This window comes from Giardia intestinalis, chromosome 3 (assembly GCF_000002435.2).
Source record: "Giardia intestinalis strain WB C6 chromosome 3, whole genome shotgun sequence".
Classification (NCBI taxonomy): Eukaryota; Fornicata; order Diplomonadida; family Hexamitidae; genus Giardia; species Giardia duodenalis.
Window position 1 is genome coordinate 1,688,242 of NC_051858.1, and position 26,695 is coordinate 1,714,936.

The window sequence follows — 26,695 nt, forward strand, 5'->3', positions numbered from 1 at the left end:
TTTTTTTGGTGAATCAATTAATCAAGTTTCGATGAAGATCTCGCTTGAAAGATCTATCTCTGTGAATTCGTAGAACGAGAGCAAGGAAGCATCGTACCCACTGAAGGCGAGCCAAACTAGTAGCGATTCAGCCCTAGTCGCCCCGGATACTTGAACCAGAAAGCTGGAGAAATGTCCCGACAGAGCGTCCTCAGATGCTGCACACACGCCACTATCATGTGTTCCGCTGCTAGTTGCTGAATCAGCCAACAGATAAACTTTACATGCAGTCATGCTTGGCCGGCACAGCCTGCAGAGCTTCTCCCTAGTTATCTTATGGACACAGATGTATCGAGTATCGCACAGATGGCCTGCATGCGGCAGATGCTTCGGAGAAAAGGACTTCGCAAGGCACATATATCTCTCTTTCAATGGAGGCAATAAAGCAGTCGCGAAGACTCCCTTTGTAGAAAGATGTGATATACTTTTTTCAAGCTGCGGGGCGCCTCTACAAGGAACTACAACGCTGACCAAGTTGGGAGTAGCGCAAATAAAAATGCTTGGAAGATCCGTAACATACGCAGTGTCTAACGCACAAACAAGGCACTCCAGTGCTAGAAGCGTCCGGGCTTGCACCTCTTCGATGCTTTCAAAGGTGTTGACTGTACTCTCCTTAGCAAAGAGATTAATAATCAATAGTGGAAATATTCCCTGTGCTGCTTGGGTACTCAATGAAGAGCCGTGGTAGAATTGGGTGGGCAGCACAACAAAAGAAGGAACCATATAGGGTGTCTCCAATGCACTGAGCACCTGTGATGCCTGCAGCTGTGCATGAATGTATGTTTTCTTTGCAGATGATGTCTTATTTAATAGCGTTACATCGTCGTCAACACCAGTGCACGCCACGAGGTCTAGATCAGGTTCTTTCAATGACTCTGACTGGACCGTACTGATGTCACAAGCAGTAGTCATTGTATCCTCTATTACTGCCATTTCTATGTGAACGTGCGGCGAAGGACGTGGTATAGACTTTGTTAATTGCTTAGTCACTGGGGTTGGCTGATGCAAGGACTGCTCAGTTGACGCTGTTTCGGACTCTATAGGCAATGAAGCACTCTTTTTGCTGATTGGATGGGACTGCTTTGACGGTGTTAGTGAGTTTAAGTGGCGGTTGAAGGAATCTGTGATGTGTATGTTTGAGCCTCGCTGCTTGAAGATAGTGGATGACACAATCAGATCATCATCCTTTAGCCTGAGTAGATCAAAGCCCCCGAGATCCCGAAAAGAAGGGTGCAACGGGCGTGTCTCTGGAAGGGCCAGAGCTCCACTCTTGTCTGCGGTGTGTCGCAGATACGGCTCCAAGAGTTCAACGAACTTTATGTGTCCCAATTGAGTTGCCAGGTGCAAAGCAGTGGTTCCATCCGGCTTGCTAATACAGTACTCGGCACTGACTAGAAGCCGCGCCGCCGCAATGTTATAATAGCGCACGGCAATCATTAGCGCTGTTTCATTCTGGGCATTTATCAGGGTGCTTTCAAATGGCTCCAAAATCTTAACAGCATGATCGTCTCCAAGACGGACCGCTATCATCAAGGCTGTTTCTCCGAGATGGTTCCGTGTTCCGGCCATGTGCGGAGTTAACTGCTCTATTTCCCCATAGCTTCCATTGGCTATGGCGCCAAACCACTCCCGATTCCCCATTTTAAAAATGTCGTCGAACAACGCACGCGCTGTTGCAGAGACCCTGGAGGCCAAGAAGAAAGAGGTTGTCGAAGACGGCCTCTCAGTCGCCAGGATACTCAAAAAGAACGTGATTGCGATTAACAAACACTTGCAGGAAGAGGATGCCATGGTTGTTGACGAAGTTCACTCAAAGACAAGAGAGAACCAAGCAAAACTAGAAGCAGAAGCCCTGGCCTTGAAAAAGTCGTTGGTACAGGTGGTGGCTGGAACGAAGCAACGAAGGCAAATGTTCGGCTTCATCTTGCTGACGATCATTGCTGTGGGGCTTCTTTGCCGCGTTACCTAAAACTCTCTAGGTTACAACGAAAATTCTAAACATTCTGTTCTCACATAATGTTGCACATGTTCAAGATTGCTCTGTCGGCTCGTGGCCACTATCTCTAAATGTAGCTGTAGGAGTGTAAAAAGTCCTTGACGGAGTGGCAGGATCCGTTGTAGGAGTTCTGTCTTGCGATGTTGCTAATAATCTTACCCTTTCAGACATCTCTGCATTGTTCTTAATGCGTTTGGTTATTCGAATAGCGATAACGACGATAATAATGAGTGTGCCCACTATTGCAATGGCAGCAAACACGACTATGTAAATCCCTTTTGGGTTCTTGACACTTTGCCTTTCACACGCCCCGTCGACGCCAGTTTGCAAATATCCGTCCATGCACTGGAGGCATGTACTATATAACACACCCCCACAAAACTTGCAGTTAGATATGTTACAGTCCGACGAGTAAAGACAGGTGCCCTTTATCGGAAGAAGATCTGCCTCTATGCACATAGTGCATTCCAGCTCTGTGCACTGCTTGCACCCCGTCTCGCAGTACATACAGATTCCATAGATGGAGGAGACGTACGACCCCACCTCGCATACTGCACACCAGTACGGGTTGTTAGGGAGGCACATGGAGCACCGGGCAATGTAGCAGTAAAGGGTATCCGACGATACGCAAATTCCATTAGTATTAGGTGTCATGCTGTTGTCGATGCAGACCAGACAATGTGTGGGATCATCGGTTTGACAGAACAGACATGTGCTAGTATCTGCGCAAGTAGACGAGTAATCACACGAGCCCGCAATGGGCTGTATCTCGGCAACTGAGCACTGGGTGCAAAAGGTATCTGTCGTGCACACATAACAATTGGGTGGGCAGGGCAGGCACTTGTTTGTTTCCTTGTTCAGCCAGTGCCCCCGCGTGCACCGCTCACACAGCATTCTATTGTCGACGTTGCAAAGAAGACAGTCTGGTTCCGCCAGGCATACATTGATGTTGACGCAATCTCCTCCTTGCGCCTCGTATCCAGGGTCAGCACACTTAGTGCAAATAGCAGGGGACTCCGGGCATGCAATGCACCCCTCCTTGCACACTTGACACTGCCCCTGGTCTGTCAATCGTCCTCCGGAGCATATTATACAGATAAATTGAGAGGTCGGGTCACACACGGAACAAAGTTTGACAGAGCATTCTCGAGTAGTCCATATGAGCTCACCGTGGCCCGGAGAGTCTGTTGCATTCCACACATTTGTGTAATCCCAGCATAAATCACGCAAGCATACGGGAAAATAAAAAGTATATCCTTCTGCCCCAACATCATCATCATCGTCGTCGTCATCATCATCGTCATCGTCATCACCAATATTATTGCCGCTAATACCTAAGGTCTGATTTGCAAGATCAAAGGAACGGCTAGAAGTGTACGTTATGCTCTTATCAAAACTGTTCAAAATATAGGGAAGCGCCGTGAGCACTGGCGGTGCATTTAGAGTTCTCGCGGTCCAAAGCTCCACGTTGCCAAATGCCCACCCCCTGTTCAGATAAAAGTTAAGAGTGCGCATATTTTCTGGATCAAACAGATAGTTGTTATTTTGCTCTATGTACTTGTTATTCGCCACAATCAACTGATTGCAATTTATGCATTCTCCTCCTTCTCCAAACACGTAAATCGTGCCAGGTGTCGAGGCAGGATCTCCAGTGTATGTATAGCTAAGATTGAATATAATTCTATGGAAAAGTGAAGATGGAAGAGCAGGTACCTGCGAAATAACACACATGCAGTTGGCTCTTTCGAAATTGATAATGTCTCCGTGAAGATGCACCCTCCCGTAGAAGTCACTAATCTCTATGCCCTGCCGAGCTAAGTCTACAAGGCCCACAAGACAGGTCTTAGACCCAGATGGCCTTCGGGAGAAGTCCAGATGCAATGAGATATCCATCCAGCACTGCGTCACATAAAGTTGCCTATTAGTAGCTACACTAGAGGACGCCGTGGCCTCTGTGATGAAGCCTCCTAGATCCAGTGTATGCTCCGTCTCCATCTTGTAGTTGAACTTGCTTATTTTGAGATATGAACGCTCTATAGACGTTTTAGCATTCTTATATGAAAAAAGGCCAACAAAGAAGCCAAACTTTGTTCCCTGAGATGACGCTAAAACAAGGGTTGCGTTTTCGAACTGAAGGAAGGAGTTGGACACAATTGAGTTGGCTATTTCGCCTGCAAAACAGCCTTTCCTCACGCCAGAAGAGTCCAAAGTGAAGTTTTCAGCGAGTATATATGAATTATTAACCAACGAATTCTGATTGAGCACAGCAACAAATCCGCCAGTCCCAAGATTCGTCGCAGACGACGCTGTGTAGTTGGTGACGTGAACGGCACACTCAGAAATGCGAACATTTTCAGCAACTCCGATAAATCCACCAGAAGGACTGGACAGCCAGAGATGATTGTATGAGCACATGCACCGTGTAAAGTCACCATTTAGAGAATGGGCTGCAAAGCCTCCAGAAGCAGCTAGCTGGCCGCGAACTATAAAAGACTCATAGGTTGCCTTGGTGTTCTCAATGCTGGTACAGCCAGCACAGGATGGCAGCAAATCTCCTATTACTCCGCCAATATAAGAAGTAGCACTACAATCGTTGACGAACACGTACATTCCCGCAACACTGGACGACATTATAGACCTAGATTGAATAGCAGCAATGCCGCCATAAAAGACCTGGAGCGATGCTGCCCAGATTGTCACATTAATATTGGTGGCACTGAAGTCTAATAGAGGTCGCTCGGATTTGGCCACCATTCCCCCTACATGAATGGGCGTGGCAGCAGGGTCAGTAGGGCGTGGCATATTCAACGTTCCTATAGATATCTCTCCATTATACGTGAACCCTTTTGCTACAAGGCCAGTTTGCCCAGTCTCTACAACAGAGTCTAAGCTGCCAAGAACGCCGCCCACGAAAAGGTTCCCAACGGTGATTTTGATGGATAAGTTAACCACAGACTCTATATTGCCGCCTATATTTTGGGCGCGACCTGCAAAGCCGCCTATGTAATGCGCAATAGTGGGATCTAGCTCGACGTTACAAGTAATTGTCCCCATAACCGTAACATCCGTGATTGATGTGCTATCGCACGCCCCCGCAAAGAGACCGGCTTTTTCTGTCTGCTGATGAAGATCGTTTATTGCAGTTACTAGACGGAGCCGCCGAACTGTGCCCGTGAAGGTTTGAAAAAGACCCATGTTTCCCTTGGTCGGGACGAGTTTAAGGATGGCTAGGTAATAATTTTGGCCGTCAATTGTTCCTGTGAAGCTGGGTATAGGGGTGAATGCCCGCTTCACTTGAACATTACTTGTAAATCTGAATTCCGCTCCTGGACACTCTCGCAGCTTTTCAAGTGACGTTTCGTCGTAGATCTCAAACGGGCCGTCACACGCCGCTGCCAGAGCAGAATAGAGTGTAGACAAAAGAAGAACTGAGATGCGTATCATGTGTATCTAGCTTTCAAGGCCTTATGCTTAACAAATTTACTTGTATTCGATGTCAAAAATATTGCACACTAGTTGTTTTAAGAGGAGGTTGCGCGGCGGTTGAATAAGATTAACAAACAGTTATGCACTACTAGAACCTGAGAGAGATTGATGGGTGAATCACTTTATAGTGGATTTTTTAACAAATTCCCTCAACACATAGACTGCTACGTCGTGGTCTGCCGCCACTTCATCGAGACTTAGTGCAACGGTTCGCTTTTTAACGGTACCGTCATTCATGGGATGGGTAAAGAGAATGGAGGCCTCATTAAAGCCCCCGGGTGACGCCTTGGAAGATTGCTTGATACTAATGCGACATGCCTTGGCTTCTATTATTGTGAGCACTTCTCTGAGACGGTTGCTAAGGTCCATCTCAATGGGGAGCTTGTTGGATCCAACTTTGTAGGCTCCTGTGAGCGCCCTGTCGATTACAGTGGCAACAGGGTTGTACGACTGCTTTGCCGTCTGATCCTCCGAGCGTTTTGAGATGGACTCTATACCCTCATCTGCGTCATGAATGTCATCTGTATCACCTTCGGACGATTCTCTGGGCGCAAGGCTGGACTTGCTGATGCTTGCAGTCTTAGTTTCCAAGTCATTGACATGAAGGCTCGCCTGGTTGGCGTCAGGGGTAGGTTCCACGGACTGGCCTCCTTGCTTCTTCGGCTTGGGCTCGTGGAGCGCTTGAGACGAAGCGGAGTCGTCAGCTAAGGAGTTGATGATGATGTACTTTCCCGACTGAGCCATCTCCTTTCCAGCATTAGTCTCTTTTATAGATTTCCAGGCCAGGAGCGCAGCAGACCTACTCAGCTGCTCCATGGCCTTGATCAAAGTGATCCCGCTAGCGGCATTTCGCTTGCAATAGTCGTCTATGTATCGAGGATGGAGCCCATCCAAAGGTAGCCAGTTTTCCTCAGACCGAGGATCTGACGCAGGGAAGCCCTTCCAATCAACCAAGGCCTTCAGCGCTTTTCCACGGACGGCAAGGTCTTGGATCCGTTTGACAGCCCACATTTCGTCCCACTCTGGAACGTGATACTTATTGTAGAAGGACTCGAGCTCATCCTGAGTGACACCTGACTTCTTGAAGGCATCATTTTCAGTGCAAAGACTTGAGTGAATGGTCCAGAAATTGACCTGCTTGCCGGGATTATTGTACTTGTAGAGGTTAACTTCTCCAGCGATGATATCTACGTCGATACCTCCAAACTTGGAGGGAGGCAACCCTCTGCTTCTTTTTTGGCGTGGCATGGGAATCTAACTGGCTCGGAAGGCGGTTATGTTTTTTGGTTGCTTAATTTATTTGCCAAGTAGCGACGCCCTCCCCATGCTCAAAGCCTCTTTAGAGCAGCTCAGGAACGATCAGAAGATGACCCAGAGCCTCATATCGCATTATCGTGCACAACACATGGCTCAGATATGTCTCTGTCTTAAGAAGGCTCTCGACGCTCCTGCTTCCGAGGCTGTCGATCAACTCAAAAGAGCCATAGCATCCTTCGGCCGAATAAACGAGTCAGGCGCCTATTTTGAAGAGATTCGGCAGCTGCAATCTGGAGTACAGACAATCATTAATCGTGAAAAGCTCATTAGGCAGTACAATGAGGAACGGCTTGAAGTGTGTATAAAGGCTGCAGCCCGAAAAATGCGCTCCTGCGCTGTCTTTCCCGATGCTGAAACAGGCAGAAAACACCCAAGCCAAATGAGCGGCTTTAGTAGTGACGGGGCTCATCAGCAGCTGTATATGAATCTACTGACTATTCCAGACTACTTAGATGCTGTTAATCTGCTTGCTGTCTGTAGAAAGATCTATGTGTTGGATAGTTGTGTTTTCAGCGCTTTTTACACTGCCATTTCAACGGCTCTCCTATTACAGGACTCCTCCCTTGTACACTTATTAGGTAGAGACTACCGCACTTGTATTCGTATCCTCTACTATCATGCTCTGTTTGAAGAGGCGGGAACTACCCTTGACTTCGCAGGATTGGGTACCAAGCTTTGTGAGTACATTCAGGAACTGTGCCTCACAACACCCCAGCTCCTCACCAAGCTCAGCGTAGTGACTGCAGATGCCATAGCACAGGCGCTCAACTTCCAGGCTTTCGGGGCTGCCTTTTCTTCTGTGATTACCACTAACATTCTGGACGAACTTCGCGATACTGTATACACCTTAGAAGGGAGTATTAAGCGCATCACAGCCACCACAGCTTCTGTGCAGGATTGCTTACAATCCCGACACATTCTAGAGAAGATTACCATGCAAGATAAGACAGTGTGCATTGACGCTCACCCCAGCTACATCTCAGACAGCCAGGATCGTTTGCTGGTTGCTCAAAGTATCGTTAACCGTCTAGCGTTCTCGCCTTCCTTTTTAGCCGTAACCAAAGACATTGATGCTGGTAGTGTTTCTGGATCTTTGGCAATGGAGTTGACAACCGCTCAACTAGCTGTAGTTCAAAGGTCTATTTTTGCTCTTTTTGGAGTGTCAGGAACAGTTGAGCTTTCTTTGCAGTACGACAGTATGCTTGCGTACGGAACACGCTCATTTTATGCCCCTGCGCTGATGCGGCTGTACTCCATTATCTTAGAGTATTCAGTTGCTCTTGCGCGTCTTGAAAGCATCTATAAGCACCACGGCGTATCATGGCAGCCGGACTTGGCCAAGGCATTATTTCTTGATGGCCTTTCTCGCATGCTGTCCTCATTTGGGTATGTGGATTGCTCTCTAGTGGTAACCATTGACGAAGACCTCTGCACCAGAGGTGAAAATTCTGATGCCATAAGGGCTCTGCGTGCATTCAATACAGAACTGAGCTTAGATGTTAAGAAGCCTCTTGCAGCAGCGTGCCTCCAGGCCAGTCGCTATGGACTCCTCACCTATGCGTCTCTTCTATTAGGATATCCTCCTTCAACGGAGCATACGTTATCTCTAGAGACCTCAGTCATCTGTGCCTATAAAACCGCGATTGAACGACTCTGCCGATGCTGTCTTTCAACGATTCTTGGAGGAAGCGTTCAGCCCAGCGAATCTCTTATAAATAAGTCTGCCCATCTTCTTTCATTTGCCGCGGAACTACTGATCACAACATTTGTAGGCTGTCCCCTGTTGGAGCAGTATCTGAAGACACCACACGGACTGTGCATATCCTTAATCGCACTAGTAAGTCAAGCTGTCGTTACAGCTCTCATCACAACCAGTGATCTTCGCCGCCCTCAAAGATCAACGGCCTGCAGCTTTCTCAGCTCGCTTTCCAGGTTCATGTTACACCTTGGCAGCACTGGGCCTAGATCGTTGGTATACTCCTGTCTTGGCGATAGAAGATATGACTCCAGCATGTACGTATCTGCTGTGCCGTCATCATCGGAGCACGAAGAGATGTGTGTGGCGTATGAAACATATGGTGACACATATTACCTTCAGACGTGTATCCCGCTAATTGTCTTAGGTATAGCAGTAAAGCGCCAAAGGGCACTCGCAGCATTCTACAGCACTAAGGGGATTGATTCACTCACTGAGCTAATAAAGGTCGAACAACAGGGCAAGGATGCACATAGATTATTCATGCCCGGGGACCTGTCGGCCATCATCAGAACGTCTTTAGAAGATGACAATGAGGCTTCTGAGGCGGCAACTCAGGAGCTTATCTCATTCATCAAGTCCGGGGCATTTATATGGAGTGCATAGGATCAGGCCTTCGCCACATACTGCGGCTGCTCCTTGCAGTACCGCTTCAAGCCAAAAAACTCCTTAGGTCTGTATTTTCTGTCTACGTCGTCGACAAACTTAGTTATCTGATTCCATGTGTTCAGACTGAGAGAAGGTTTCTCTTTAGCAAAGACAGTACTTTTTACTACACCACTGTTAAATTTGTGCAGGGCTTTTAAAAGGCCCTGCAGAACTGCCTCTATGTGGAAGACATGTGCTTTGCTGATGTCTTCTGATATGTTTACGTCGCGAACTCTGTCCAGGACAACCTGGATCAATACATATTCATACCTTTTACCAGTGCATGCGTGTATAATGAGGAAAAAGTATACTATCGCCGAGATGAGGTCATAGTATCTTTCGTTTTTCTTGGCCTCTTCGGTGGTAACAAACACACGCAGCAGCTCACGTATTTTCGTACGCTTCTCCGACTCAGATTCGTAAAGGCCCAGAATGTAAGGACACATCATAACCATAGTGATATGGAAGATTACGTATATCTGGGGATCGTTCTCTATCTGTCTTTGAAAGAGGGTTTGCAACTCCTTGCAGAAATTATCACTTGGATCTTCATCTATGAACGGGTACACCTCCCACACGTATCCCAGGAGCTGCTGAACAAACACAAACGCAGGGATGTTACAGGATCTACCGCTAGACTGTGCATTTCTGTGTTCACGAAGTATTTCCCTAAAGGTGTTCTCATTTTCTGCAGAGGCCAATCTATTGAACGTTTTCTTCAGCAACCCTAGATACCGTAAACCCCTTTCGAGATCTTTGCGGGTGTCGGGACCAGCGACGTCCTGTTCCGGTGCTAGGTAACCCCGTATGCTCTGAGAAATTCCTTGATAAAGAGGAGATCCAATGTGAAAGGCATTTCTGTAAATAGTTGCCGGGCTGGAATCCTCGTATTCAGTGGGTGGCTCGATTGCAGCTAGTGCCTCTGCTGGTTGCATAATCTCTTCGGCGTTCATCCGGAGATCAAGGTCCATGCCCGCTGTAACTTTTTAGCTTAACCGGACCACCAGACACAGTTGAGGACAAAAGCGGATTCACTCTACGTCTGCATAGTGGAAGCCCTCGTGCTCTATGCCACACTCGTCGCCGCCGCGAACGATTCTAAAGTAGCCGTCCTCACCCCAGTCAGGGCCCCAGGAGTTGCGGACAGTCCAGTAGTCGAGGCCGGAGTCTGTCACGCCATACCCAATTATCTCTACGGCGTGGCCGCCAAGCCAGAGCCCCCACCTGTGCTGGTAAACACCGCTCTTGTAATACATGAAGTCCTGCGCGACGTTGAAGGTCGCTACAACGGGGCCGTGAGCGAGAAGGACGTCGATTGCAGACCCGGACTTCGACCCGCTAGTGGCGACGACGTTCTCCACAGCGGATCCGTCGTCGCACTTCTGGGGGCAAAACTTGACGACAGCATCGTCTCCGGCCGTGTACCCCACGCAGCTAGCCAGAACAGTCCCCGTGTTGTGGAGGAAATTGAAGGCGTTCACTGGCTCGCCGCCGTTGCAGCCGTGGTCCTTGCGGTCGCAGTCAAGCACGTACTGAACCGAGTAGCTAACGCCCGTGGCATCCAACCCGCTCCTGCAGCGGTGATCTGCGAAGGTCTGGACGGAGGAGAAGGCCCAGCAGGATCCGCAGTTGCCCTGATCAACGACCTCTGTGATGCAGTGAGGATACTCGTCGCGGAAGTCATAACTCTCCGGGGCCCCAACAGGAGGCGTGGTGCTGCGCCTCATGGTAATTGCAGGTCTGGACGTGTCAACAAGGGGACCGAACATAGCCTTGACCTCGTCCAGGGACTTGCCCATAAAACGCTTCGGAAGCTCCGGGACCCAGGTGAGACCATCGAGCGCCTTAATTGTGTGGAGATCGGCGTGGGAGACAGCCGGAGCGGCAAGAACTGCACCTAGCAAAAGAGAAGCCCCTATCATTTTAATTTCGATTTTGCCCGTTTGTGTGTACAGGCAAGTATGACAGGTACGTGACTTTTCTACAAATCGTTGTCTGCTTGATGCACTGAGAGGTAGCGCGGACAAAGATCTAGCTCTGCAAGCTGTTCTGAGCCAAGAGATAGTGATAAAGACTTTAGCTAAAAGCATGTTTGGCTCAATCAATGCATCCATAACTGGTGAGAAACTATAAATACCTGCTAGAATACCTTCATATAGAAATATCTATTTAACGAGATAGAATGAATGAGACAGCGGTTTCTTCACTTGCCTGAAAACATGCTGCACAGTTACCGATATAACGTGATGCTAGACCGAAGAAGCCAGTGATAAAAAATGTCCAGTCATGATCCGCTGACTCCGACCATTCTCCAGCTCCACGCGGAACAAGCTAACTATACAGTCAATGGAATTGCCTGGATTCCTCAGTCTGCCAGATTGCTCACCGTTGGAATGACTTCGAGAGGCACAGGGCCTGTTTCCATCTGGGAGATGAAGAACCAGAAGCTGTCTGTACAATCATCGTGCGAGCATGTGCACGCTGTTAAATGTGTGAGTTTCGGGGCATCAATTAGCCCGAAGCGGGAGTTCGCCATCGGAGACCATAATGGGGGGTTGGGCGTGTTTGATATTGAGCGTCTCAAAACCCCCATCTTCGCTGCCAAGGCTCATGATGGAATGGTGCATTGTCTTGACGCGTTTGGTGGGAAGAATCCTGCCGCATATGGCGCCCCAGAAATCGTCACGGGCGGTTCTGATGGCGTTGTCAACGTATGGGACATAAGGCACCCCACGCCTGTTGTGCGCCTTCGTCCCAACTTGGAGTCTGCTTTGGATGTCGGTTACAAGGATGAAGGCTATGTACGGGTTTATCCAGAATGCTGGGCCGTATCTTTTGGAGGAGCTTCCTCGCCTACCCATAGATATATCGCCATGGGATATGATAACGGTGATTTGAAGGTTCTTGATTTGCGCGAGCAGCGTTTAATATACGAGCAGCACTTCCCTAACGGGATTGTTGGGATAGACTACGATAGGCCAGATATCGCTCCCAACAAACTTGTAGCTTCAACCTTACAAGGACATGCGTACATAATTGATCAGCGAACATTCCACCAAACGGAGCACTATGCACTGCTAGATTATAAGCCATTTGGTGCTGACTCAACGGCGACTCTCTGGCGTGTGAGTCACTCCCCGTCATCTCGAGACGTTTTCGTAACTTGTGGTGGGGGACGTTTAGCCCTCTGTAAGTACGAGCCCCCTGCTGAACGCACCCGTAAGCTTGAAGACGGCAGTGAGGTCGGCGTAATGGGAACCTGTAAAACAATATGCGACATTCCTGTCAGCCAACAAACTATCACAACCCTATGTTGGAATAGAGAGAAGCATGGATTGCTAGGATGGAGCGGTGTCGACCAGACTGTCAGTGTAGGCTTTGTCACTAACCTTAGTTCTCTCGAATAAGTCATATATTGCTGAGTCTTTTACCTGAAAGTGTGTCAGGACCCGCACGAGTAAATCGCAGGGCATCCGGCGTGGCAGGGCGCCACCCTTCGGGGGCTCGTCCTCAAGGGGCGGCCATAGCGGGATTGACGCCCTGACCGTCGAGTCTGTGCAGGAGCTGATAGCGTCATTCAAATGGCCTTCAGGCCTGGGAAGCCCCCTCTGGCCACCGTGTGCGAGATGCCTTGTCGCACAGTGCAGGCGCGTGATAGCAGCTGACAGAGCCGGCGCAAGTTGCAGCCGAGCTGTGGCTCTTGCGCCTCTCCGAAGCAGGGCGACAGTGTCTAGAAGGCGCGAGGTTCCCGCGGTTCATCTGGAGCCAGCCTTCCCCGCGGGTGCCGGAGGCTACTCCAAGCCAGCCGGGGGTGTCACAGAACAAGCATCTTGAGGGCTCCCTAGGTGCAGTGGCAAAGGGACATCCACTGCTTCTTCGCCAGCGGCTTGCCCGGTGGACCACAGGGCCTCCTAGGCCGCCAAGCGCGAACACAGCTGCGATGAGTGGCTACTGTACGCCATTGTAACACGAGGTAGATGTGCAGGACGTCAGAGGCGTGCTGAGGAAGGCCTCTTTGTTCTTTGGCTTTCTATGCAGCTGTCCCTGGTAAGGATGTTGAGCCCATGCTCACAAGTCACGGCCCCTTTGAGAGTGACCAAAGCTGGTACTCAAACAGAGATAGATGGCTGCCTTGCAGATCTCGAATCGCTGCGCATGCCGGCCCAGAGAGGCCCCGATCAGCCCGTCACTAGGGACGAGGATCTCAGCATAGAAATCGCCAAAGCCTCCCGCGCCTCGGATGGACCCAGGCGATGGTAATACGGGGTTGAGGGCCCCGCTACACCCAGGCAGACTAAGCACTGCCTCTGAGCATGACATCAGGTCAGGGCCCTGTCGCAGATAGAGGGGCGAGGGTAGAAGCCAGCCGAGGCGGAGCAGCTGCATAGACGGGAGCGCAGGTTATTATGGCAGCAGACTTCCACAGACGAGGGAGCCCGCGCTCTACTCCAGGATGAAACAGCGACGCCCCAGAGTGCGGCCCCGAACCATGCTGCACCCCTCCTTTTGTGGCGCAGGAAGACTGCATGCACTTCAACCACGATGCACCCGGCCTTGAATACTGTGCGGAAAGACGGGCGGCCAGTGCGATTCATGCGACGCAAGGAAGATGCCTCGCCTTCTGGTGCCCTACAATGCGGGGAACATAGCCCTCTGCGCACGGGCTGCCTGCTTAAGGACGGCAAGCACATGGAGCCAGGCGAGAAGAACCGGGCCTTGATAGCGGCACGGCTGTCTTCAAGGGAAGGGTGATCTCTTGTCTCTTTAAGCAAGACGTGCTGGATCGCACAAGCTTGCGATTGGGTGAGGAAGGCTTCTGCATGCAACTCTCCGACGCAGCCCAACTGCAAACAGGCGGCAGCGAAAGGACCACGGGTTCCAGTCGTGCAGAAAGAGGATGCGCCTTTCCGAGGTTACACGTAGCCATCGGGCGGGGGCGTTCTCTGCAGATGCTACGTGCTATGTAGGGTCGTGTCGAACCGAAGGACCACTCTTAGATGAGCCAGACCAAGGTGCCCCCACCCACGCGAGACGGGCCTGTCAAATATATGGCATGCCTGCGAAAGCGAGTGCTGACAGACGGGGGCCTTGGGGGTAGATCTGGCATCCTAGCCCAGAGAGTGAACGAGGGCGGCCCGCGATACTTGTCCAGCTGAAGTGTGAACGCTATGATGTCTTAGGTTGGACAAGCGGTTCTTAGTGCCTCCCTGAGAGGCTGTCGAGGAGGCGCTTTTGGATGAGGGGACGGCCCCAGCCAGGCAGACGTGATCACAGAAGAAGGGGCGCTGGAAGCCGGAACAGTAGCTGACGACTGCGTGTCTGCGCAGTGCAGTGCCCACTGCTGTCAGCCGGCACACGGCGGTCGTCAGGACGCAGAGCTGCAGAGTGCTGGAGGCGCCGGGCGAGGCCAGCCTCGCTCATGGGATAGTGGCTGCCTGAGCCCCGCAATCCTGCAAGTCTCTGGACGATGGCAACAAGAGGCTTTCTGTGGCACGCGTCTGTCAGGATGGCGCACTCTGGCCAGACTAATAGTGATGGGATCCAGGACCCAAAAAAGCAATCTGCCTGGATGGCGGTGTGCATCCCAGAGTCGGCGCCGTCTCTCGTGTCCGGCCCTGTGCCACTTCACGAACATCACGATCGCTGTGTCCCCCACGATGGTCACTCAGACAATCAGACAGATTACAGGATACGATAGCTATGGGTGTCAAGGGCCACGAGCACTGGTGACTCTTCTCTGTATTCCGGTAGGACCTTGTAAGAGCATAGCGGTAGACGCGTTTACTACCTAAGTACATCTACGCTTTGCCTCTGCAGATGAACCACCAGCAGAGGAAGCCAACGAGACCCCCAACGACGACGATGACTGCGACGGAGATGCCGGCTATGGCACCTGTGCTGAGCCCGCTCTTGTTCGTGCTTCCGCCAGTATTGTCGCCGGTATTATCATCCGTTTCGAAACATATGAACTTGCCGTTAACAGGTGTCGCGCACTGCCTGCATCCAGCCAGCCCCTCGGAGCACTTTCTGCACGGCCCATTACTGCTACTCTCCTTGTAATATCCAGGAGCACATACCTTGCATGTAGTAGCACCGGCTTCGCAGGTGTAGCAACTTTCGTGGCATTTCGTGCAGGCACTGCCAACCTTCACATATCCGTCCATACACCTAGAACAGTCCTTAGTGGTGGTGCATTCAGCGCACCCAGTGTAGCAAGTCACAAGGCTCTCGCCTGTCAGGCTAAATCCTTCTTCCGGAGTCTTGCAGATTCCGCCTGTACTCTGCGCACTCAAGCACACTGTCGACCCCGGAAGCTGGCTGGTGGAGTAGCAGCCGCCGTTCATCTTGAAGAAGCCGTCTGCGCAGACATTGCACACGCCACCGGTAATGCTTCCATCTTTGCACTTATCTGTGCGACTGGCTTTAACAGCACAGACGCCGTTCTGGGGATACTCGTTGTTTTGACTACAGACAGAGCAGTATTTTGTCCCCTCAACAGTCAGACCGCACTCCCTGCACTTGCCTGTGCCTGTGCCCGCCGCGCACTCGGCCCCACATGTGCCAGTGTTTCCTGTGGATCCGTAGGTGAGCGTGCTTCCAGACTTACAGCTTGTGCAATCATTGGCAGTATTTCCGCTACATGTCTTACAGCTGGAATCGCAAGGGGAGCACGCTTCGCCGTAGAAGCCGTCCTTACAGAGACCGCACCCGCCATTTTCACTGCACGCGAGACAGTTGGCGACCTCGCACTTCTTGCAGACCCTCTTGTTGCCCTCTGTGCTACTGTAGTAGCCTAGAATATATTCGCAGTGGTCTATGCACTGGTTTGTTGGCGTCAGATACTTGTTGGACAGACATTCGGTGCAGATCTCTTTGTTTGTTTGTGCACCACTGCATGCCTTACAATCCTGAGTACTGCATGGATTTGAAGGGGAATCATTTGGCACGCATTGTGTTTCTTCTTCGTTAAGCTTAAATCCATCATTGCACGTGCAAGTATTCTCGGTCTTGGCTTCTGAGTTATCAGGGCAGCTACTAATGCACGACTTCTTTCCGAGTCCAAATACCATATTTTCCTTGCACGCTGTGCAGGTAACGGAGGTGTCACTTTTGGTGCATGTTTTGCAGTTCTCAAACGTTCCTGCCGTGCACGGCTTGCAACTCTTAGGCTCGGTATCATCTGGGTAGAGGGTAGAATCGGTGGAGCATTGATTTCCTTCTACACATATCCCCGTTAGACTACCGCTTTCCTTCTTTAAATACATCTTACTGGTAGCCTTGCACTTGCTGCACTTCTTTGTGGTTGTCGCCTCTGTACATGTAGCGCAGTTCTCGTCGCCGCAAGCTATGCAGGTCGTAGTGCCTGCGCCGAAATAGCCTTCATCACACGCGGTGCATGTAGCAGGGCCAGTATTGCTTGGAGGATTACATGTTTTACATTGATCTACACCTTGATATTGATCTGCCCCCGTCGTGTCATTACAGGAGATGCACGATTGCTTATTAGCGGCTGCCACTGGACTCTTAAAGAATCCTTCCACGCAATCCTTGCAGACTCCTGTTACTTTACCAACTGTCGCCCCTCCTGCTGGGTCGGCACAGATAAGCCCGCCCAATTCGCCAGCAAATTCATAACATCCGCCCTTGTACATGAAGTATCCATCGCCGCAAGAGCCACACTTTCCTTGAGCAGGGGAAGCGCATTTAGCAGCTGCTTGGTCAGTCCCTGCTGGTACACATTCTCCATCAATAAGGTGGTCTGTTTCGGTTTTACACTGTGTGCAAACTTCCGTTTTGCCAATCATATCACACTCACCATCTTTACACTTACTTGCAGTTGGCCCACTGCACGATGCTGCAAGAGCACTTATCAAAAGGCAGGGAGCTAGTAGCAACATTGTGGCTCTGCTCAGATTGTTAGGTACATGCGAATGGGGAACCATTCGTAACCTGACCTCTAGCCATCCAATGCTAGAGCTTACCAATCCAGTAGCATAGCAATTACTTTAGGAATGCTGATCTATTTATAGAGTACATCACACAAAATAACTATATGACGTTTACTTAGGTAGCCGATGCATCAGTTATCGTATCATTATAGATTTATAGGTTGCACCATAAAAGTTATGCGCAAACCTCCACATAGATGCCTAAGGCCACAAGTCGAAGACGAAAGGCAGAAGCTAAAAAGCAATTCCCCGTGACTCTTGACCCCCACTTTTGCACCGTCCCCATTCGATGCAGGATGCCTCATCATCCTGTCCTTTCAAGTCTCTATGCGTGATCCGTGGCCTTGTGTTCCGCACTGTGCCTTGCATCCTGGTAGTCACCTCCACCGGGTCCTTGCCAGCGGGACCGACGGTCTCACAGCGATCGCGTATGACAGAGCAGTCACCATCTGATGTGCGAGCCCTGTGATAGGCCGTGATGTTGGAAGGCGACATCGGTCAAAGAGGAGGCATAGCCACACATTACGAGCCACGATGACATGACACATTGCATAGCATCGTGATATATGCGTGCATAACCGGTACACCAATAGGCATAGAAACAGCACACCAGTGCTACCAGGTCATGATGACCACTCTACCCACCAGTTATTTTTAAGACTGTGCTACTGGAGCCTACCTACAGGCGTAGTCCAGAGACTTCACAAGTAAGTCTCATCCAAGTCATGGCCAGTGTGGAGACAAGGGTTGATCGTTGATGGTATATTAAGGGAATTTCCCTCCATTTGTATATTAGAGTCTCTTGTATTCCTCGGTCGCTTCATGCGATGTGCGTGTCCAGGGGTGCTCGTGTGTCTGTCCAGGGTTCAGACCTTTGCAAGGACACACGTTGTCCATTAGTATGCCTCGCTTTTTAATCTGCCGTCTGGTGAACGAGCCTGGGTTGTCACTTCCTTTTCAATAGAAGTCTCCTCTGTCGCGACGGCTGCTGTCGAGGTCTAGCTTTACTGGCTGGGGTCGTCTCTCGGTGTCCGTCCAGCCGTGGTCCCGGAGGCCGGCGTTCCCTCCTGTTCGTAGTCCCCCAGGTCAGTGGGTCCAGTCGACAGTTAGAAGCAGGCCGGCAGGAGGAGTTGCCAGGTGGACGCCACAGGGTAGTGAAGGCCAGACAGAGCGCTCCCGGCGTCGCTGGGCCCCTTGAACTTAATTTACTCTCCACTTCACCGGGGTGGGGTTGTCCCTTGCTACCTGAGCGACCTCCCATGCGAGCTACTACCGCCCTGGACAGGTGGATCTCCCGCTTACTCCCAAACAGAGTCCAGAACCCAAAATCCAAACCTAGAATCCGGTGCCGTAATTCCGGCGGAAAAAGACGCCCTAACGTCCAGCCTTCATCAAACAACAGACCCGCGGCTGCTCCCATGAAAGCGCCACCGAGGAAACCTCATAGAACCCTGAAGCGAAAAGCCAAGAAGGCACCCAGATGATTTACTCCACCCACCGGTTGCTTCCAGTGGTGTGCTGCTGGGGCCCTCGCCTGCAGGTATGGTCCAGAGATCTCACGGGTAAGCTCTTGCTCAGTCCCTGACTAGTCCGGAGACGAGGGTTGGTCGTGTATCAATATAGATACCACAGTGGTGGTAGGGAGGAGCTATCTGCGTTCCTCGGCTATTCTACAGGAGTACACTCAGACTGGATGTGCACAACGGTTCTTTCAGAGATCAAGCCGTCCTGCAGGCTCGCTGGTCTATTAGGGTGCCTCTCCTTGTTCTCCCTTCACGGTTGGTGAAGCTCTGGTCTTTGTTGTCATTCTCAATACTGTCCATGTAGATCAGCAGCAGCTATCAGGACTCTCTCCACTGGCTGGGATTCCACTCGATTGTGTGTCCAGTCTTTGCCCCTTCTCGGTCGTTGTCGACAGGTCCCAGGGGTGGATTCATTCGGTTGTCAGAAGTAGGATGACAGGAGGCGGTCGCTCTGGGTGGCCAGGCTTTCGGCCCGGTCGCGTCTGATCAGCTCCGTCAGGTGCTCGTTCGCCTCTGCAGCCATGTAGGCGATGGCGAAGGCAGCCCGGACAGAGGTCCACGTGGAGCTCCTCGAGGTGCCCCTTGGACTGGGGTGGAGGGAGCCGTCCGTCCCATGATGATCGGGAGCGTCCCGTCCCTGTACTTCTTGACCTTCTCGTTGTAGTAGGCGTCCATCTGGCGGGGCTGGATGACGCCCACGTCCACTGCCTTGCACTTGTCGACGAGCCAGATGTCGGGCTTCTGGTTCTGATCTGAGGTGGCTGTGGGTCTTGACTTCCAGCTCCGGTTGAGCTTCCCCGAGACGCGGAGGCACAGGCACGTGACGATCATGTCGTGCCTCGTGGCAGCCCGGGCAGGTGCCTCTTTCTGCGCCATGATCGAGCCGCCCTTCTCCTTCAGAGCCCTTTCCTCCTCGGTCAGCACGCCGCACATCTGCAGACAGTACGTCGCCACTCTGTCCGGAAGCTGGTGTGCGCGTGAGGAGGCGGTTGGAGTAGGCCCCTTCCCTTGCAGTGCCTGGCCGTCCACCGACAGCTCCACCGGGTCTCTGGTCCCCTTGTTGACGTCCAGGGAGGCCCACACCCTCCGCAGCTCGTCGTGGTAGAACCCAGGCATGAGCAGGCCCAGGCCGCCCTTCTCCTTCGGTACGCCAGGAAGTCGACCAGGCAATCGCAGCTTCTGCTGGTTAGTGCTGAAGCTTTGTGCGACGTCTGTCAGCTCCTCGTAGTCCGCCTTGTCCGAGGTGATCTCGACCAGGGGGGCGTAGTTCACCATCGGGATCACACAGAGTGACACCAGGATGAGTCTCTGGTGGGTGGTTATGGGTGCTCTCTCGATCTTCCTCAGGGCAGTCTCAGCACCTGCGATGGCCTTTGGGGCGAGGCTTGCAGGAGTGGGGGACGCCAGGTGGTTGAGGAAGGTCACCTCCTCGCCCGCCATGGTGGACTTGCATTGTCGCTCCTGATCGTCAGGCCCATGGCGGCAGCCTCTGCTGTGGCCAGCTGTGTTATCACATCTGCTGGGTGCCCTTCGTCGTGGAGCGCCACGATGTCATCGCTAGGCAAGGAAGGTGATGCCCCTCTCCCTGAGGCGTCTCAGGAGGCGCTCGATGGCCATGCAGAAGAGGAACGTGCTGAGCGGGCTGCCCTGGGGGACGCCGCAGACCTCGCACTTCACGTCCCGGCTGTGCCTCAGGTCGAGGAAGTCCCCGATGTAGTCGACCAGGACCTTCGGGACGCCCGCCTCGTTCAGGGCTCTGGCGACCTCTGCCCTCGGGAGGGAGTTGAAGGCATTCTTTATGTCGAAGGAGACGGCATGCATCCCCCGCCTGCTGATGAGCTCGTGGGCCCTCCTCACGCCTACCGCGTACGCGTTCTGCTTGAAGGCGATCTGTTCGCATGAGAGGTAGCTGGCATGCCTGACCAGCCGCTTCGGCAGGACGCAGTGGAAGATGTTCGTGACCATCCGCCTATCGCGATCGGGGGTATCCATCGGACTCCTTCGGGATGAGGATCGCCCGGAACTCGAACATGGCCGTCGCCTCGGGGTGGGTGGTCAGCTCGTTGTACGCCTGCGTGAGGTATTTCACGAAGCTGTCGCTCTGCTTCATCGCCTTGAGCTGGACCGACCCGAGGCCAAACACGCCTGAGGCCTTCTTGTTGAGAGTCCCAACAGGGCCTTCCTCATTTCCTCCTCGGTTGCCGCTCCAGTCCATCGAGTTCATCGATGGAGGGTAGTCAAGGCCAACGTAGCCTTCGGGAGGACGCATGGGTGTAGCGCGCTGAGGGCGGCCTTGGCCTTCTCTGGCTTGTCTACCATGGGTGTGTCATCAAGGGCGCGGAGAGCCTTAGCAACTGCCCCGAAGCTCAGCGCGTTATTCACCCTGTTTGCTATCCGGCGTCTCGCCTTCTCGGGGTCCGGGTCTGCCTTACTCTGGGACTGCTCCGTGGTGTTGCTTGAGTCCTCCAGGCCTCCTACCAGGGCGTTCAGGCCCCTGATAGCGGGGAGCGCTACCCCAGTCCCGGCTTGCTCGATGCTCGCGATCGTGCGCGCACCCTGGTGGATGAGCATGGCAGCTGTCCGGTTCGGTATATGGGCCGGAATGATCAGCTTGTCGTCGCCCGGTACTCTGTGTCTGTCGTCGTTTGCTTCTCTCAGGTGCTCGGTCAGTTGCTTGGCGCTCTCACATGGTAGGCCACAGAGCCAGCGTGTGTGTCCTGCCGAGAGGGCAAACGTCTTCGGAGTGGTCTCCCAAGTAGAGACTCAAGGCTTGCTGTTTGGGGTCTCGGAAGTACGATCTTGCGTTCATGATGTGGATCGGGTCCTTGCGGGCTCTCCTTCGTTTCAGGCCCAGCTGTGCACACGCCCGCGGAACAACCGAGGAACGCAGATAGCTCCTCCCGTCCACTACTGTGGTCATTATCATATTCCATAGCCAACCCCCGTCTTCGGACATCGCCAAAAATTGAGCGGGAATTTACTCGCGAGATTTGCGGACAGCGCCCGCAGGCGAGGGCCCCAGCAGCACACCACTGGAAGCAACCGGTGGGTGGAGTAAATCATCTGGGTGCCTTCTTGGCTTTTCGCTTCAGGGTTCTATGAGGTTTCCTCGGTGGCGCTTTCATGGGAGCAGCCGCGGGTCTGTTGTTTGATGAAGGCTGGACGTTAGGGCGTCTTTTTCCGCCGGAATTACGGCACCGGATTCTAGGTTTGGATTTTGGGTTCTGGACTCTGTTTGGGAGTAAGCGGGAGATCCACCTGTCCAGGGCGGTAGTAGCTCGCATGGGAGGTCGCTCAGGTAGCAAGGGACAACCCCACCCCGGTGAAGTGGAGAGTAAATTAAGTTCAAGGGGCCCAGCGACGCCGGGAGCGCTCTGTCTGGCCTTCACTACCCTGTGGCGTCCACCTGGCAACTCCTCCTGCCGGCCTGCTTCTAACTGTCGACTGGACCCACTGACCTGGGGGACTACGAACAGGAGGGAACGCCGGCCTCCGGGACCACGGCTGGACGGACACCGAGAGACGACCCCAGCCAGTAAAGCTAGACCTCGACAGCAGCCGTCGCGACAGAGGAGACTTCTATTGAAAAGGAAGTGACAACCCAGGCTCGTTCACCAGACGGCAGATTAAAAAGCGAGGCATACTAATGGACAACGTGTGTCCTTGCAAAGGTCTGAACCCTGGACAGACACACGAGCACCCCTGGACACGCACATCGCATGAAGCGACCGAGGAATACAAGAGACTCTAATATACAAATGGAGGGAAATTCCCTTAATATACCATCAACGATCAACCCTTGTCTCCACACTGGCCATGACTTGGATGAGACTTACTTGTGAAGTCTCTGGACTACGCCTGTAGGTAGGCTCCAGTAGCACAGTCTTAAAAATAACTGGTGGGTAGAGTGGTCATCATGACCTGGTAGCACTGGTGTGCTGTTTCTATGCCTATTGGTGTACCGGTTATGCACGCATATATCACGATGCTATGCAATGTGTCATGTCATCGTGGCTCGTAATGTGTGGCTATGCCTCCTCTTTGACCGATGTCGCCTTCCAACATCACGGCCTATCACAGGGCTCGCACATCAGATGGTGACTGCTCTGTCATACGCGATCGCTGTGAGACCGTCGGTCCCGCTGGCAAGGACCCGGTGGAGGTGACTACCAGGATGCAAGGCACAGTGCGGAACACAAGGCCACGGATCACGCATAGAGACTTGAAAGGACAGGATGATGAGGCATCCTGCATCGAATGGGGACGGTGCAAAAGTGGGGGTCAAGAGTCACGGGGAATTGCTTTTTAGCTTCTGCCTTTCGTCTTCGACTTGTGGCCTTAGGCATCTATGTGGAGGTTTGCGCATAACTTTTATGGTGCAACCTATAAATCTATAATGATACGATAACTGATGCATCGGCTACCTAAGTAAACGTCATATAGTTATTTTGTGTGATGTACTCTATAAATAGATCAGCATTCCTAAAGTAATTGCTATGCTACTGGATTGGTAAGCTCTAGCATTGGATGGCTAGAGGTCAGGTTACGAATGGTTCCCCATTCGCATGTACCTAACAATCTGAGCAGAGCCACAATGTTGCTACTAGCTCCCTGCCTTTTGATAAGTGCTCTTGCAGCATCGTGCAGTGGGCCAACTGCAAGTAAGTGTAAAGATGGTGAGTGTGATATGATTGGCAAAACGGAAGTTTGCACACAGTGTAAAACCGAAACAGACCACCTTATTGATGGAGAATGTGTACCAGCAGGGACTGACCAAGCAGCTGCTAAATGCGCTTCCCCTGCTCAAGGAAAGTGTGGCTCTTGCGGCGATGGATACTTCATGTACAAGGGCGGATGTTATGAATTTGCTGGCGAATTGGGCGGGCTTATCTGTGCCGACCCAGCAGGAGGGGCGACAGTTGGTAAAGTAACAGGAGTCTGCAAGGATTGCGTGGAAGGATTCTTTAAGAGTCCAGTGGCAGCCGCTAATAAGCAATCGTGCATCTCCTGTAATGACACGACGGGGGCAGATCAATATCAAGGTGTAGATCAATGTAAAACATGTAATCCTCCAAGCAATACTGGCCCTGCTACATGCACCGCGTGTGATGAAGGCTATTTCGGCGCAGGCACTACGACCTGCATAGCTTGCGGCGACGAGAACTGCGCTACATGTACAGAGGCGACAACCACAAAGAAGTGCAGCAAGTGCAAGGCTACCGGTAAGATGTATTTAAAGAAGGAAAGCGGTAGTCTAACGGGGATATGTGTAGAAGGAAATCAATGCTCCACCGATTCTACCCTCTACCCAGATGATACCGAGCCTAAGAGTTGCAAGCCGTGCACGGCAGGAACGTTTGAGAACTGCAAAACATGCACCAAAAGTGACACCTCCGTTACCTGCACAGCGTGTAAGGCAAATATGGTATTTGGACTCGGAAAGAAGTCGTGCATTAGTAGCTGCCCTGATAACTCAGAAGCCAAGACCGAGAATACTTGCACGTGCAATGATGGATTTAAGCTTAACGAAGAAGAAACACAATGCGTGCCAAATGATTCCCCTTCAAATCCATGCAGTACTCAGGATTGTAAGGCATGCAGTGGTGCACAAACAAACAAAGAGATCTGCACCGAATGTCTGTCCAACAAGTATCTGACGCCAACAAACCAGTGCATAGACCACTGCGAATATATTCTAGGCTACTACAGTAGCACAGAGGGCAACAAGAGGGTCTGCAAGAAGTGCGAGGTCGCCAACTGTCTCGCGTGCAGTGAAAATGGCGGGTGCGGTCTCTGTAAGGACGGCTTCTACGGCGAAGCGTGCTCCCCTTGCGATTCCAGCTGTAAGACATGTAGCGGAAATACTGCCAATGATTGCACAAGCTGTAAGTCTGGAAGCACGCTCACCTACGGATCCACAGGAAACACTGGCACATGTGGGGCCGAGTGCGCGGCGGGCACAGGCACAGGCAAGTGCAGGGAGTGCGGTCTGACTGTTGAGGGGACAAAATACTGCTCTGTCTGTAGTCAAAACAACGAGTATCCCCAGAACGGCGTCTGTGCTGTTAAAGCCAGTCGCACAGATAAGTGCAAAGATGGAAGCATTACCGGTGGCGTGTGCAATGTCTGCGCAGACGGCTTCTTCAAGATGAACGGCGGCTGCTACTCCACCAGCCAGCTTCCGGGGTCGACAGTGTGCTTGAGTGCGCAGAGTACAGGCGGAATCTGCAAGACTCCGGAAGAAGGATTTAGCCTGACAGGCGAGAGCCTTGTGACTTGCTACACTGGGTGCGCTGAATGCACCACCACTAAGGACTGTTCTAGGTGTATGGACGGATATGTGAAGGTTGGCAGTGCCTGCACGAAATGCCACGAAAGTTGCTACACCTGCGAAGCCGGTGCTACTACATGCAAGGTATGTGCTCCTGGATATTACAAGGAGAGTAGCAGTAATGGGCCGTGCAGAAAGTGCTCCGAGGGGCTGGCTGGATGCAGGCAGTGCGCGACACCTGTTAACGGCAAGTTCATATGTTTCGAAACGGATGATAATACCGGCGACAATACTGGCGGAAGCACGAACAAGAGCGGGCTCAGCACAGGTGCCATAGCCGGCATCTCCGTCGCAGTCATCGTCGTCGTTGGGGGTCTCGTTGGCTTCCTCTGCTGGTGGTTCATCTGCAGAGGCAAAGCGTAGATGTACTTAGGTAGTAAACGCGTCTACCGCTATGCTCTTACAAGGTCCTACCGGAATACAGAGAAGAGTCACCAGTGCTCGTGGCCCTTGACACCCATAGCTATCGTATCCTGTAATCTGTCTGATTGTCTGAGTGACCATCGTGGGGGACACAGCGATCGTGATGTTCGTGAAGTGGCACAGGGCCGGACACGAGAGACGGCGCCGACTCTGGGATGCACACCGCCATCCAGGCAGATTGCTTTTTTGGGTCCTGGATCCCATCACTATTAGTCTGGCCAGAGTGCGCCATCCTGACAGACGCGTGCCACAGAAAGCCTCTTGTTGCCATCGTCCAGAGACTTGCAGGATTGCGGGGCTCAGGCAGCCACTATCCCATGAGCGAGGCTGGCCTCGCCCGGCGCCTCCAGCACTCTGCAGCTCTGCGTCCTGACGACCGCCGTGTGCCGGCTGACAGCAGTGGGCACTGCACTGCGCAGACACGCAGTCGTCAGCTACTGTTCCGGCTTCCAGCGCCCCTTCTTCTGTGATCACGTCTGCCTGGCTGGGGCCGTCCCCTCATCCAAAAGCGCCTCCTCGACAGCCTCTCAGGGAGGCACTAAGAACCGCTTGTCCAACCTAAGACATCATAGCGTTCACACTTCAGCTGGACAAGTATCGCGGGCCGCCCTCGTTCACTCTCTGGGCTAGGATGCCAGATCTACCCCCAAGGCCCCCGTCTGTCAGCACTCGCTTTCGCAGGCATGCCATATATTTGACAGGCCCGTCTCGCGTGGGTGGGGGCACCTTGGTCTGGCTCATCTAAGAGTGGTCCTTCGGTTCGACACGACCCTACATAGCACGTAGCATCTGCAGAGAACGCCCCCGCCCGATGGCTACGTGTAACCTCGGAAAGGCGCATCCTCTTTCTGCACGACTGGAACCCGTGGTCCTTTCGCTGCCGCCTGTTTGCAGTTGGGCTGCGTCGGAGAGTTGCATGCAGAAGCCTTCCTCACCCAATCGCAAGCTTGTGCGATCCAGCACGTCTTGCTTAAAGAGACAAGAGATCACCCTTCCCTTGAAGACAGCCGTGCCGCTATCAAGGCCCGGTTCTTCTCGCCTGGCTCCATGTGCTTGCCGTCCTTAAGCAGGCAGCCCGTGCGCAGAGGGCTATGTTCCCCGCATTGTAGGGCACCAGAAGGCGAGGCATCTTCCTTGCGTCGCATGAATCGCACTGGCCGCCCGTCTTTCCGCACAGTATTCAAGGCCGGGTGCATCGTGGTTGAAGTGCATGCAGTCTTCCTGCGC

General features: G+C 52.3%; 10 protein-coding genes and 1 pseudogene across 10 annotated transcripts; 4 read left to right on the forward strand and 7 right to left on the reverse strand.

Annotated features, from left to right (window-relative positions):
• Positions 1-21: 21 nt before the first annotated feature.
• On the reverse strand, positions 22-1,680 carry GL50803_0013800 (Ankyrin repeat protein 1; the record flags this gene model as incomplete). Its single annotated transcript, XM_038045732.1, has 1 exon — positions 22-1,680. The coding sequence occupies one exon, from the start codon at positions 1,678-1,680 to the stop codon at positions 22-24; it is 1,659 nt and encodes a 552-aa protein (XP_037901880.1).
• A 7-nt stretch (positions 1,681-1,687) lies between these two features.
• GL50803_0023552 (uncharacterized protein) lies at positions 1,688-2,008 on the forward strand (the record flags this gene model as incomplete). Its single annotated transcript, XM_001704304.2, has 1 exon — positions 1,688-2,008. One exon carries the CDS (start codon positions 1,688-1,690, stop codon positions 2,006-2,008), a length of 321 nt encoding a protein of 106 aa, XP_001704356.2.
• Positions 2,009-2,068: 60 nt separating this feature from the next.
• GL50803_0016158 (High cysteine membrane protein) lies at positions 2,069-5,479 on the reverse strand (the record flags this gene model as incomplete). The annotated part of the gene is made up of 1 exon (XM_001704303.1): positions 2,069-5,479. The coding sequence occupies one exon, from the start codon at positions 5,477-5,479 to the stop codon at positions 2,069-2,071; it is 3,411 nt and encodes a 1,136-aa protein (XP_001704355.1).
• Positions 5,480-5,638: 159 nt separating this feature from the next.
• Positions 5,639-6,769, reverse strand: GL50803_0016159 (uncharacterized protein; the record flags this gene model as incomplete). Its single annotated transcript, XM_001704302.1, has 1 exon — positions 5,639-6,769. The coding sequence occupies one exon, from the start codon at positions 6,767-6,769 to the stop codon at positions 5,639-5,641; it is 1,131 nt and encodes a 376-aa protein (XP_001704354.1).
• Positions 6,770-6,797: 28 nt separating this feature from the next.
• Positions 6,798-9,200, forward strand: GL50803_0013382 (uncharacterized protein; the record flags this gene model as incomplete). Its single annotated transcript, XM_038045717.1, has 1 exon — positions 6,798-9,200. The coding sequence occupies one exon, from the start codon at positions 6,798-6,800 to the stop codon at positions 9,198-9,200; it is 2,403 nt and encodes an 800-aa protein (XP_037901881.1).
• Positions 9,201-9,202: 2 nt separating this feature from the next.
• GL50803_003528 (uncharacterized protein) lies at positions 9,203-10,213 on the reverse strand (the record flags this gene model as incomplete). Its single annotated transcript, XM_001704300.1, has 1 exon — positions 9,203-10,213. The coding sequence occupies one exon, from the start codon at positions 10,211-10,213 to the stop codon at positions 9,203-9,205; it is 1,011 nt and encodes a 336-aa protein (XP_001704352.1).
• A 60-nt stretch (positions 10,214-10,273) lies between these two features.
• GL50803_0016160 (Cathepsin B) lies at positions 10,274-11,164 on the reverse strand (the record flags this gene model as incomplete). Its single annotated transcript, XM_001704299.2, has 1 exon — positions 10,274-11,164. One exon carries the CDS (start codon positions 11,162-11,164, stop codon positions 10,274-10,276), a length of 891 nt encoding a protein of 296 aa, XP_001704351.2.
• Positions 11,165-11,518: 354 nt separating this feature from the next.
• GL50803_003531 (uncharacterized protein) lies at positions 11,519-12,649 on the forward strand (the record flags this gene model as incomplete). The annotated part of the gene is made up of 1 exon (XM_001704298.1): positions 11,519-12,649. The coding sequence occupies one exon, from the start codon at positions 11,519-11,521 to the stop codon at positions 12,647-12,649; it is 1,131 nt and encodes a 376-aa protein (XP_001704350.1).
• Positions 12,650-15,040: 2,391 nt separating this feature from the next.
• Positions 15,041-17,140, reverse strand: GL50803_00d101765 (VSP; the record flags this gene model as incomplete). Its single annotated transcript, XM_038046441.1, has 1 exon — positions 15,041-17,140. One exon carries the CDS (start codon positions 17,138-17,140, stop codon positions 15,041-15,043), a length of 2,100 nt encoding a protein of 699 aa, XP_037901882.1.
• Positions 17,141-19,032: 1,892 nt separating this feature from the next.
• GL50803_00114892 (Reverse transcriptase/endonuclease, putative) lies at positions 19,033-21,523 on the reverse strand (annotated as a pseudogene; the record flags this gene model as incomplete).
• Positions 21,524-23,308: 1,785 nt separating this feature from the next.
• On the forward strand, positions 23,309-25,408 carry GL50803_00101765 (VSP; the record flags this gene model as incomplete). The annotated part of the gene is made up of 1 exon (XM_001705728.2): positions 23,309-25,408. The coding sequence occupies one exon, from the start codon at positions 23,309-23,311 to the stop codon at positions 25,406-25,408; it is 2,100 nt and encodes a 699-aa protein (XP_001705780.2).
• Positions 25,409-26,695: the final 1,287 nt, after the last annotated feature.